General features: G+C 54.1%; 2 protein-coding genes across 4 annotated transcripts in view; both read left to right on the top strand.

The window, feature by feature from the left end:
* Nucleotides 1-4,504: 4,504 nt before the first annotated feature.
* On the top strand, nt 4,505-10,512 carry CTSH (cathepsin H). Its single transcript, XM_083370949.1, has 12 exons — nt 4,505-4,889; nt 5,077-5,108; nt 5,398-5,506; nt 5,627-5,697; nt 6,552-6,656; nt 6,832-6,918; nt 8,063-8,118; nt 8,238-8,319; nt 8,409-8,477; nt 8,734-8,840; nt 9,838-9,963; nt 10,337-10,512. The coding sequence occupies exons 1-12, from the start codon at nt 4,781-4,783 to the stop codon at nt 10,410-10,412; spliced, it is 1,029 nt and encodes a 342-aa protein (XP_083227075.1). The 5' UTR covers nt 4,505-4,780; the 3' UTR covers nt 10,413-10,512.
* The window catches only part of BLM (BLM RecQ like helicase), a 31,387-nt gene continuing 29,578 nt past the window's right edge, over nt 10,493-12,301 (top strand). For 2 of the 3 annotated variants that reach the window (XM_083370921.1, XM_083370920.1), the window contains exon 1: nt 10,495-10,722. In XM_083370921.1, coding sequence (XP_083227047.1) covers nt 10,625-10,722 — 98 coding nt within the window. In that variant the 5' untranslated portion in view covers nt 10,495-10,624. Of the gene's footprint in view, nt 10,723-12,301 lie in introns of all 3 variants that reach the window. The other variant, XM_083370922.1, reaches the window with a different exon arrangement.

Raw genomic sequence — 12,301 nt, 5'->3', positions numbered from 1 at the left:
TTTTTAGCCTTTGTCTAATATAAGCCCTACCTTAAAAATAAGCCCCAGTTAAGAACCTGTGTCTGTGTGTGTGTGTGGTCTCAGGCATCTCGCACTTGCACATATCAGGGTTCCCACAGGCAGGCCACTTCCCGCTTGGTGACCTCCCCCTGCCCGTTCAATGACCCAGCTGTCCTCCCGCCTCTGTTTTCACTCCCCTCCCAAGCCAAACTGCCACACTATGGAGGATGGGCGGGGAAGGCTAGGTCACCTTACCCGGTCCCCCTCTGCTGTTTCGGAGCCGGGGGGAGAATGATGGCGAAAGGCCTCTGCCGCTGCTGCGCATCAGCCATGTCCACTGTTGGAGGGGCTTTCTTCAGTCCCTGCCACCCCACCCCGCTCCACCCCACAGATTACCTGCTCGCCAACGGCCTCCTCCTCTGCCTACCATTTCAGTCCTGCAGCGTCACCTTGTGCTGCTTGCTCCTTGTTTGGTTTCAATACAGGCCGGTGGTAGGAAGAGGTGGCTAGAGGGGCTGTTCCTCTTCCTGATGAGCAGGTGCTCAGATTTGATACAACTGCTGTTTGGAAGGTCCTATAGAAAGTCAACATTCGGTAAGCTGCAGGTCCTGATAACATCCCTGGCGAGTACTTAAGGAGTGTGGTGACCAGCTGGCCACTGTTCTCAAAGACATCTTCAATCTTTCATTGCATCAGACCATGGTTCCATCACATTGTAAAACTGCAATCATTGTACCAGTGTCCAAAAAAACTAAAATCACATGCCTTAATGATTACCATCCAGTTGCACTCACTGCACTCATACTGTGGAACCGATTGGCTTTCTTCTGCAGCTTTAGCTTGATTTGGAACTTGAACGTGAGCAGCTTGTGATACATTTCGCAGTCAGCACCTGGCCATCTCTTTGCCCTTCTAACCGAGCTCTTCTACTTCCTTTGGGCCAATGATAAAATCAATTTGATTTCTGTGTTCACCATGTGGTGTCAGCAGGGCTCGGCATGCAACGGGCGATAGTTTCAACAAGCATGCAGCAGCGTATTTGGAGGTATATCTGACCAATGGAGTCTCTTTTTAAGTTAACTCCCTCAAGTCATCAAGCCAGGTCAATTTCCACCTTTGTAGTCAAACGCTCATCAAATTGGGCCACCCTGGAGCCACTTTTCCTGGCTCCTAAATCTAGCAGATTTTTCTTAGTGCACGTCCCCTTCTGAGACATGTGTATGACATGATGGATGATTGTTCCCCTTTGTGTCTCAAAATGTTAACTCTCCATTAACAGTAATTTGTGCTTTCTCTGAGATATACATTGATTTAACCCATTTTATAAAATTCCTTCATGTCTTCCAAAATTTTAAATAGGCCAATTTAAATGATAAAAGCCATTCTTTGCATCTAAAATAATTAATGCAGCTTGTTTTTCATTATGCCCTTCATGAATAAATTCTTACACTTTTCCTACATCTCTTTGCTAAAATAGTTGTGAATAACTTATCATCACTAGTCAATAATGACATCGGTCTATAATTTCTTTTGTGAAAGTTAAATATTATCCCTCTTGAGGAATTAATGCCTGTGGAGAAGACAGCAAACGACAGTCAGAGAATCACAGGGCACTTGGCAAGCAACTGCAAACAGGTTGTCCCGTGCCCAAAAGGAAGTCACGTGACCACGGAATCTGGCAAGGTTTTTACCACCATGGTTGGAAGTGCTTTACGGGCCATGAAGCACATGTTCTGCAACATTGTGATTGCAGACAGTTGTTAAAAAACTGGCCATAAGGTGGGGGCTATCAGTATGCATAAAGGTGGAACGATTCTGCATGACCCACAGTGGAGGAGCACTCAGTGGGGATGATAAAAGCATTGAGATGGGTAAATTGACTTCTTTGAGCAAAAAGAAGAGAACATTTACTTTATTGCTGACTTATAAGCAACAATGTACTGGAGGGTTTGGCATTAAATTTAAAATTTAGTATTTTTCTGTCATAAAAACAATGCACTCTGCATGGCATCTTTTGCTAATGTTCTATTGAGCAATAATTTTATAACCTCATTCATTGTTCATTCCTACATAACAAGTTTTCCAAAGATATACCTTTCTTTTAAATAAAAGTATAAGATTAAAAAAACCTGAAAACAAGCACAAAGCACTGTTATTCTTCTTCTCAAAAGAAGGAAATGAATGCTTATCTATTTAGCTATACAGGTCATCCTCGACTTACAACCACAATTGAGCCCAACCTTTTTGTTGTTAAGTGAGATATTTGTTAAGTGAATTTTGCCCCACTTTTCCTGCCATAGAATCACTGCAATTGTTAAATTAATAACAAGGTTGCTAAGCCAATCTGACTTCCCCAATGAATTCGCTTGTCAGAAGGTCGCCAAAGATGATTACGTGACCCTGAGACACTGCGACCATCATAAATGTGAGCCAGTAGCCAAGCATCTGAATTTTGATCATGTGACCACGGGGATGCTGCAACGGTCATAAGTGTGAAAAACGGTCATAAGTCACTTTTTTCAGTGCCACTGTAGCTTTGGTCACCAAATCAGCTGTCGAGAGCTACCTGTAAATGCTGCATTATTACTAAATAAAGCTTTAATTGTTAAAAAAATGACTTGTTCAAGGAAAGAGGAACTGGGTGGATGGAGATATTCTGGTATTCATGTATGTACTTGTATGTCTATATGTATGTCATTTTGACTGTTGAAGGCCTATAATATTGAAATGCTCTCTGAGATAGCATAAGGACAGGTAAGTCATTCCGCTTTGTTGCCGCTTTCAAGGCCACACAGTCCAACAACATTGTCCCCGTTCCTCTACTCAGCTTTGACATTTTGATCCGCAGCCAGAACCAACTCAACCCACTCACACTGTTTGCCTGTTTGGTCAATTTTAGACTGAATCTGATTGTAAAAGTCAACCACCTCCTTTTCTTCTGCATCACAAGAGATTTCACCCCTTCTAAACAGCTGACGAAAGGTCGCCCATCAAAGAGGCGGCTTAGAGAGGACCTAACTGTCTCCCGGTATTCGAGGGGCTCTCCTGCAGAAGAGGGGATGGGCTTATTCTCCAAAGCTCCCAAGAGCAGGACAAGAAGCAATGGGGGGGGGGAAAGAGAGCTTGCTATTTATTTATTTATTTATTAAATGTGATTGCTGCCCATCTCACTGCAAGGCAATTCTTGTTCAAGGGCAATCCAACCACTGTTCTCCTGACAGTGAGAACAATTAATCGATTGATTAATCAACGTTTCCTGGAGTTGTGGGTGCTCCATCACTGGAGGGTTTTTAGAAGTGACTGGTAGCCATTTTAGAATCAGAATCAGAGCTGGAAGGGACCTTGGAGGTCTTCTAGTCCAGCCCCCTGCTCAAGCAGGAGTCTCTATACCATTTCAGACAAGTGACTGTCCAGTCTCTTCTTAAAAACCTCTAGTTATGAAGCACCTACAACTTCTGGAGGTAAGCTGTTCCACTGGTTGATTGTCCTCACTGTTAGGAAGTTTCTCCTTAATTCTAGGCTGCTTCTCTCCTTGATTAGCTTCCATCCACTGTTTCTTGTCTTGCCTTCTGGTGCTTTGGAAAATAAGTCAACCCCCTCGTCTTTGTGGAAGCCCCATTTGGACTGAGCAGGGGTTTGGACTAGAAGATCTCCAAGGTCCCTTCCCTCTATAGTCACAAGAGCCTTTTAATAAAATTGGCCAAATAATCAAAACACTTTGTTTCCCCCCCACTGTGAGTAGTCTGACAGAAAGTAACCACTCATCTCATTTCCCTGGTGCTAAATATGGCAATTTACAGTAGTTTCATTTCATCTTTCTGAGGGTTGAGCCTCCCCGTGTTCCTCTTTCTTGTTCCCTTGTAATTCTGTCTTTGCACTTTCAGATCTTTTCCTGTGTGGCATCATCAGCAATTAGTCACCCTGAAGGCTTTAAATGAGCCATGTTGCAAACACCATTAGCACCCTGAAAAATCCTCAGGTCTTCCTCGGCATCTGGGGGGGGGGGAGCATATGACCAAAGAAGCCATCACTGCACCCTCAATCTTTTTATATCTTCCATCTGTTTTCCTTGATAAAGATCCAGGAGTGGCTCGCCACGGCCTTCTCCCATGCGACATGGACCACAAGTCAAAAAAGGTCCAAGTTTGAAGACCCCTGCCTTAGCTCAAATGTGCTTTTCAAACGGCAGCCGGACTGCTGGGTTTTTTTCTTTAGGAACGTTTTGCTTTTCATCCCAGAAGCTGGTTCAGCTCCAGAACTTCTAGCTGCCTTTTGGAAAAGCACCTTTGGGACAACCGTAACTGGGAGTCTCCGTAGTTATTCCTTGCTTCAAGTTCGTCCTCCTCCTGCGAGGAGATCCGGAGCCTCGGCGTTTCCCACCCAGCTGGCGCCTCCTCCGGGCTCTCCCACCCGGACCTGCGGCACTCCGGCCTCCCGGGGTCTCTCCGGGCCCCGCCAGGCGGGGGTCGCGGCCGCGTGCGGGGCTTTGAGCCCTCCTCCCCTCGGGACAGGCGGCGTCGGTTCACCAGCCAGGCCCACGGGAGCTTCGCTTTCCGGCCGGGGGCCCCGGCGAAGGCGACCCAGCGCGGCTCCATTGGCCCGCCGGTGCCGCCCAGGGAGCCGCCCGCGGCCGGTGGCCACAGGAAGGGGTGGAGGCAGCGCCCGGGCCTCCCCGCGCCTCTGGCTGCCCGAGCAGCCGCCCAGCCTCGCCGCCACTTCCGAGCAGCGCCGCTCCAGCGCACAGCTGCCCCGCTCGCCGCCCGTCCGTCCCGCGCCCAGGATGGCCCCGCGGGCGCTGCCGCTCTTGACGCCGCCGGCGCTGCTCTGCTTCGGGCTGGGACTCTGCCTCTGCGCCGCCGGCGCCAGCAGCCGCCGCCACTCCGCCACAGGTACGGGCGACGGGGGCAGCCGGCCCATGGGCGCAGGGCGGGGCAGGGCTCGGCGGCGGCCGAAGGGAGGGGAGGCAGCGCCGGCTCCCGGGCGGAGAGGCCCGACGCCTGTCCCGCCGCCGGCCGTCCCGCTTCCCCGAAGGGGCCGCGCCCGGCCCGCTCCCGACCGGCACTTTTCCTCCCGCAGGCGAGCAGCTCTTCAAGGCGTGGGCCTCGCGGGTAAGCAGCCCCCCGCGCCGCTGGGCAGGGGCGACGGGGGACCGGCCGGCTCCGAGCGCAGCAACCGCTCGCTTGCCCAGCAGCCCCGGAGAGGCGCCCTTCGCCCCGCCGCCCGCGCGGCCAGGGGGGGATTGGGGAGGGGGGAGCCTGGCCAGAGGCCGGGAGCGCCGCCTTCCCAGCCGCGGGTCGGGCGGGGGAATCCCAGCCTGGAGGCCTTTCCCAGGAGCGCCCCCCCCGCCCGCGCCCCGCGAACCCTCGCCTCGCTTTCGCTTTCTCTTCGGCGCTGCAGCACCGGCGGGCGTACCGCTCCGAGGGGGAGTTCCGGCACCGGATGCAGATCTTCCTGGACAACAAGCAGAAGATCGACAAGCACAACGCGGGCAACTATAGCTTTCGAAGTAGGGGCGCTGCTCAACCCCCCCCCCGGCCGGTTTCCCTTTGGCTGCTAAGAAAAGCGCTTGCCCCCCCCCCCCCGGGTTGGAGCCCCTCCTGACGGCCGCCTCCGTCTCTCTCTTCAGTGGGCTTGAACCAGTTCTCGGATATGACCTTCGCTGAATTCAGGAAGACGTATCTCTGGCAAGAACCCCAGGTAAAGCCACCTGGGCCGGATAAGGAAGTCGGCAGAGGCGGCCTTAGTCTGATTGTAACCCAGACCCCAATCAGCTAGACCAGGGGTAGGCAACCTCGGCTCTTTTATGACTCATGGACTTCAACTCCCAGAATTCCTGAGTCAGCTGACTCAGGAATTCTGGGAGTTGAAGTCCATGAGTCATAAAAGAGCCGAGGTTGCCTACCCCTGAGCTAGACTGACCTTGGAAACTTTAAGAATCCTCCAGCCAACTGGTTAGCAGCTGAATTTTGGGAGCTAAAGTCCACGAGCGTCTTAAAGTTGCCAGGTTGAGAAATAAGGCACTAGAGCAGGGGTAAGGAACCTTGGCTTTTATGACTCGTGGACTTCAACTCCCAGAATTCCTGAGCCGGCATAGCCCACCCCTGCATTAGAGGTTAGCATCTGACTGTTCTCCTGAAGCTACGCTTGGGAGAAGCACCACAAGTGAAAGGGGGAAACAGCCAAACGAATGGAAGAGCAACAAGGGGAGGTTCCTCTCCAGAATCTGCCCATTTACAATGTCATTCCTCTTCCTTTGTATTGAAAGTAGGTCCTGCACGAGCCGCCACAGCCCCTTGCAGTTTTCCTTGTTCAGATAGAGATATGCCTCAGTTGGCTTACATCAGGGATGGCCCATTACAGTATGGAGGGCTGCCACGAGTGAATTAGCCCCCCCAATCCTTTATTTGGCCCCACCCATGAGAAGCAGGCTAGCAATGGTGGCCAGGGGCCCATCCAGAGCATGCTCAGACTGTGCCCCCCCCCATAGTCTGTTCAGGCTGGCCTGATGGGTCTCATCCGCTGGCCAGTGACCGCTTCCCACTTGCCTCCAGAACTGTTCTGCTACCACGGGCAACTTCCCCAGGAGCGCTGGGCCCTGTCCGAGGGCCATCGACTGGAGGAAGAAAGGAAGGTTTGTCAGCCCTGTGAAAAACCAGGTAATTCGCTCCTTCAGTCCATTCATCCCAACAAGGCACTCTGGGCAGCCAGCAGGGGTTAAAGTGGGGGGGGGGTTGCAAGCTTCCCTCCGGCCTTCCAGGAGCCTTGCTAAGAAGCTGGTTTCCCTTCCAGCTGATGGGATCTTCTCATGCCTCTCCTCTCCCCCCCCCCCAGGGCCCCTGTGGCAGCTGCTGGACCTTTTCTACCACCGGCTGCTTGGAGTCTGCCATTGCCATAAAAACGGGGAAGCTACTGAATTTGGTGAGGCTGTTCATTTGCACTCCACTCTTTGTTAAATGAGGGCTATTTGGTACAGGGCCTCCTATATTGGATAAAGTCAGAACCACACAAATCAGCCTAAGCACAGGCTGAAATCCACAGCCCCCCCTTCCACGTCTTCCTGGGGAGTCTTCCAGTCTCACGGGCAGCTCGGCAGGACCCACCTGGTGCTGCCCTCTTAGAGATGCCCCCCCCCTTCTTCCAGACAGGAGGCGGCCTGCACAGGACCAGCTAACTGGGGGCCAAAGCCCTGGCTGGTAAACCGCAGCCTTCTCCTGCCAAGGCCAGAGGGGCGGGGTGGGGGCTTTCATGCCCTGCGTTTGCGGCAGGGAGAGCAGGCAGCCCTGCCCGAGTCCCAGCGGATGGATGGATAGATCTTTATTGTTATTTTTTACTGTGGGTCCACTGGCACCCATTCAAAATGAAACTCTCTTGCCTGCTCTCAAAAGTCTACACAAACATGCTAGATACAACATATGTATATACACACACCCTTACATATAAAAATCACTGTCCTTATTTATATTCTGCATTTATTATTTTTACAAATAACTCAAGGCAGCAAAAGTATCCAACACACTCTCCTCCCCTTACTTTCCCCACAACCACCCTGTGAGCTGTGATGGGCTGAGAAAGAGACTTGTCCAAAGTAACCTAGCCACTTTTCATGGCTACAGTGGGACTAGAACTCTTGTCTCCCACTTTCTTGCCCAGTGCCTTCTCCACTTGACTTCAACCTGCAAGTCCCTCTCCATCAATGGGGCTGCCGAGGAGCAAGGGGGACACAAGCTATTGCAGAGCAGCCTGCCCGGGAAGGTTACCTGTATATGTGGGCTTCTATCCTGGGCTCGTTTGATCAGGGCGGGCATGGGCCACGCTCTGGCTCCTCTGGGCACCCTCGGACCCTACAGAAGTAACTTGAGGGCAGGCCTCCTCAGGTGCCAAGCACAGTGGCAGAGACTGGGATGGCCCTCGTGTGCAAAGACACCCAGTCCCCAAGAAAGAAAGTGGCACCAGGCAAGGCCAGGCCGGCTGCTCAAGAGACGGGCAGGAAGGCTGGAACGGGGCCCTCGGCGTGCGGCTTTCCGAGGCTGACAGCCTTGATTTAACATGTCTCCTCTCCCAGGCGGAGCAGCAGCTGATTGACTGTGCTCAAAACTTCAACAACTTTGGCTGCAATGGGTAAGAGATGCCCTCAGGAAGCCCCCCCCCATCATTCCAGTTCCACCTTAGCCTCTGCTCTCAAGACCCCAGGCAGCCTTGAAAATGCGGCTTGGTGAGGCCTTTCCTTTCCTTCGCAGGGGACTTCCCAGCCAGGCTTTTGAATATATCCTGTACAACAAGGGGCTCATGGATGAAGAGGCATACCCTTATCGGGCCCAGGTATTGGGGGGGGGGGGCTCTGATCCGAGGTGGGTAAGTTGCCTTTTCTGCAAAGCTGCATCTAAAAAGGCTCCTTTGGTTATGTGCAGAACGGCACCTGCAAATTCCAGCCCCAGAAGGCAGTGGCATTCATCAAAGACGTGGTCAACATTTCACTGGTAAGCAACCTGCAGCCTCTCTCCTAGAGGCCAAGCAGCAGCCAAAAGCCCTTTGTCCCTTTGGGGACCAACCTTCACCTCACGTCCCGCAAAGCGGAGGCCCAGGGCACTCCCAGCAGTCTGCCTTGACTGCCCTTTTTAAAAAATAGACTTGAATATGGTCTGCTTCCCACTTGGGTCTGGCAGGAAGCCATGTCCCCTTTCTGCACATGCTCAGAGGCCCTAGTCTGATAATGCCGGCCCTCTTTCTTTCCAGTACGATGAGCACGGCCTGATGCAAGCGGTGGGCACATACAACCCAGTGAGCATTGCCTTTGAAGTGAAGGAGGACTTTGTACACTATCAGGAAGGGGTTTACACCAGGTGAGTCCCTGCTGGCGCACCCGTTTGCTTCGTGCCAAGAGGATGTTGCTCAATGGCCCCGTGATCAGCCTCTTCCCAGCAAGGTTCCCTGAAGCAGCAAGAACGTGGCCCCTCAGATCCCCACCAAAACGCCTAGGCACCCGTCACACTTCAACAGGCACGTGCTGAATTGGGAGACAGTCAGTTGGGCAGGGGTGGCTAGAAACAGGTCCCCTTTAAAGGAAAGTGCTGGTTTCAGGCTTTGCGTTTGCTCCTTTGAGGCATTGGGCAGCCCTGGCTTTCCACTCCTTGCTCAAAGGAGCCGATTACTGGCCGGTTCCAGTCTTTATTCCAGTCCCGTTGCTTCACTTTCTTTGATCGGCCTGTAACCTACCATGTGCAAATGAAAACCCTTTAGCTGGAAGACCCCTTGAGTCCCTGCCCTGCTAAGTGCAAAACCCCAGATGGGAGCACCTCTGTCCTGTAGCCATCTGGCCCCCAGCCAGCCCGCCCTTTTCCTCAGCACCTCACAGGCATCCGGAACCTGCCTGTGACCAGAAGACCAACTGGCCTCGATTGCCTTTTGGGACAGCAGGACAAGTCTTCACAGCTTCAGCTACTTGAAAGTGATAATTCGCCCCTCCCATGGCTTCTTTTTGAAAGTCACCGTATTTAGTTCCATTTTTTCTCATAAATCCCAAGCCCCTACTTAACTTGCTATCCTGTAAAATGTTCCCTAAAAATGTGGCACCCCAAACTGGGCATAACACAGACCTGAGTTCCTGTGCAGAAAAAAAACACAATGCCTTCCTACGATCGAGAAATTAAACGTTGATTTACCTTAAGGCTGCATTTGCCTTTTTTGCACACACGTTACACTGCTCACACGTGGTTTGCAGTCAACCACTATTCCAAATGCGAGTTTTTCTCCAAGAGGCCAAGGAGCAATGACTCGCACAACGTCCGGTAAGGCAGACTGACTCGGTCTCCAACCGCCGCCCCGTCTCTCTTCCCACAGCACGGACTGCGACAAAAGCCCGGACAAAGTGAACCACGCCGTCCTGGCCGTGGGCTACGGGGAAGAGGACGGCGTTCCCTTCTGGATCGTGAAGAACTCGTGGGGCCCCTCGTGGGGTCTGGACGGGTAAGGCGCTGCCCCCGGGGCGCGAGGGTAGACGGCGGCTTCCCGCGGCCTTGCGAGGCGCCGGCCTTTCCGCATCACCGCCCGCCCGCCAGGGTCGTTCTCGGGGAGGGGGAGGCGGAAGGGGAAGCCGCCGCGGGTCCCCGCAGTTCAGCGGCACCGCACGAGCCCCGTCCTCGGCTCGGGGAGCGCTGGTCCCCACGAGAAGCTCGCCTACCCGAAGGGGACGCGGCTCCCTGGGCTCGTCCCGCGGCTTCCCGGGGGAGCGGGCCGCCCTCCCCTCTGCGGCGGGCGGGGCGCTTCGGGTCGGGAACCCCCGCGAAGGGAAGCGACCGCTCCGACGGGCTCCCGCGCATGAAACTCTTTGTCCCGGCAGGTACTTCAACATCGAGCGCGGGAAGAACATGTGCGGCCTCGCCGACTGCGCCTCCTTCCCGGTCCCGCTCCTCTGAGGCCGGCGGCAGCAGCGCGGGCGCCGCGGGCGGCAATAAAAGCTTCCGACCCAGAGCACGTGTGGTGGGCGTGTCGGGGGCGGGGCGGCAGGCGTGGTCTCCCGGCACCGCCCCCGGAAGGCGCCCGACGACGCTTCCGCGGGGCGGGGCCTGCGGGGTCCAATCGGGCGCCTCCGGGCCGGGCAGGCGCGTCGTCCGAAGCCTCCGCCGGGATGGCGGCCCTTCCGCGCAACAACCTGCGCGAGCAGCTGCAGCGCCACTCGGCCAGGGGCGCCCGAGGCCCGCCCGCCGCGCCCAGCCCGAGGCCCGCGTGAGTGGGGCCGGGGTCGGCGCTCGCCCAGCGGGGGAGCGCGGGGCGGAGGGCGCCAAGGGAGGCGGCGTGGGCGGGGAGCCCTCGGGCAGCCTCCCCTTTTGCGAAGGCTCCGGCGGAGGGGCTGTGCCCGCCGCGGCGCTTGTCCGCTTCCCCTGCGGGAGGGATGGGAGCAGCGGGGAGAGCTGGTCCTCGCGGCGGGGCTGGGGTGACGGCGGGCGGCGCAGGAAAAGGCAGGGCTGCGAGAGAAAACGGTGCCAGCGCACCTCCCCCCCCCACGGCTGCCACACCCAAAGCGGCCTGCCTCAGATTGCAGCCCAGTTTTCTTTGGAAAAGTGGGATTGCGTCCAGGGTCAACGGTGGAGAAACAGCGGGTCTCGCGAAGGCTAAGCTGAAGCCTCTTCTTCCCCATCCCGACCCCCGCAGTCTCCAGGCACGGAGGCCGAACCCCCAGAGCCCAACCCGGGTGGTCCGGGTCGCAGATGTAGACCTGGGTATCGTCGGAGACCTCAGCCGGTGGCTCCGTGTAGATGTTAAATAGGAGTGGGGAGAGCCTCCAACCCTGAGATACCCCGCCGAAAACAGGCCAGGGCCTAGAATCCTTCCTGCAAACTGGAACCAGCTCTGCGGGAAGGAGGAGATCCTGAACAAAACTGTTCTCCCCTTCCTCATCCCTGGAACCAGTCTGGAAGGACGCAACGCAGGATTCTTTTGGTGATCTGAGAAATGATGGACGTGCCAGTGATCCAGTCTGCAGCTCTTCCTCCTGTCTCCCAGAGTCATTACCACTTGTCATTACATAAGGAGATCCAGGATGGACACACCACTTCCACTTGACTCTTGCCAGAGTCACCCACAAATGCAATTCATCGCATTTCAGTCATCTGAAACCTGACAGAAAAGGATCCAGATAATCCATTTCTACCAGTACAACCAAGCATGGTTGGAGATCCAGTGAGAGTTATTCAAAATGGTCAGATGTAGCAATGGTTTTTGAGGAAGGTAAACAAACAGCAGCAGGACCATCCCCACTCCCCCCGCCCCAAGGATGAATCCCCATCCCCAAGCAGAGGCATGCCGAGTGCCAGAAAGCACAAACAGCTGGACTAACGATCCCAAGCACCCTGCCTTGTTTCCCTTTTTTGAATTTTTTTTATTAGTTTTTATAAGGTTAAGGAGGGGGTTAAGGGGATGGGAATTAGGGCTGGGGTACAAGAAAGGTTGGGGATGAGGGTTGGGGTTTCCCCCAATAACATTCAGTATTTGGCAAACAGCATATTGTCTGGGTAAATATATATAAATAAAAGTAATAAAGCTAATAATTGATAACAATAATAGGTATAATAGATTGTCATAAACAATACTAGGTTTTCAGTCACCCTGCCTGTTTCCTTAATGGTATCACCTATTCTGAGATGTGGAGCAAGGTGGAAAATGGAAGCAGTGAAAGACACCAGTAGGGAGCAGAAATAACTAGCCAAGCTAATAGATTAATTCAAGACGCTGTGACTTCAGCTACATAAAACGGTATGAAATTGCTGAGTGTCAGCTTGGCTGTCGAGGAACAGACTCGGTATCT

Source organism: Vipera ursinii (genome assembly GCF_947247035.1).
Source record: "Vipera ursinii genome assembly, chromosome: 11".
In the NCBI taxonomy this organism is placed as follows: Eukaryota; Metazoa; Chordata; class Lepidosauria; order Squamata; family Viperidae; genus Vipera; species Vipera ursinii.
Note: the sequence above shows the minus strand (reverse complement) of the source record. Positions and strands in the feature narration are given on the sequence as shown.

Coding starts and splice junctions, on each gene's coding strand:
- CTSH (XM_083370949.1), top strand. CDS start 4,781: ATGGCCCCGCGGGCGCTGCCGCTCTTGACGCCGCCGGCGCTGCTCTGC. Junction 5,698..6,551: donor ATCTCTGGCAAGAACCCCAG/GTAAAGCCACCT, acceptor ACTTGCCTCCAG/AACTGTTCTGCTACCACGGG. Junction 9,964..10,336: donor CCCTCGTGGGGTCTGGACGG/GTAAGGCGCTGC, acceptor TTGTCCCGGCAG/GTACTTCAACATCGAGCGCG.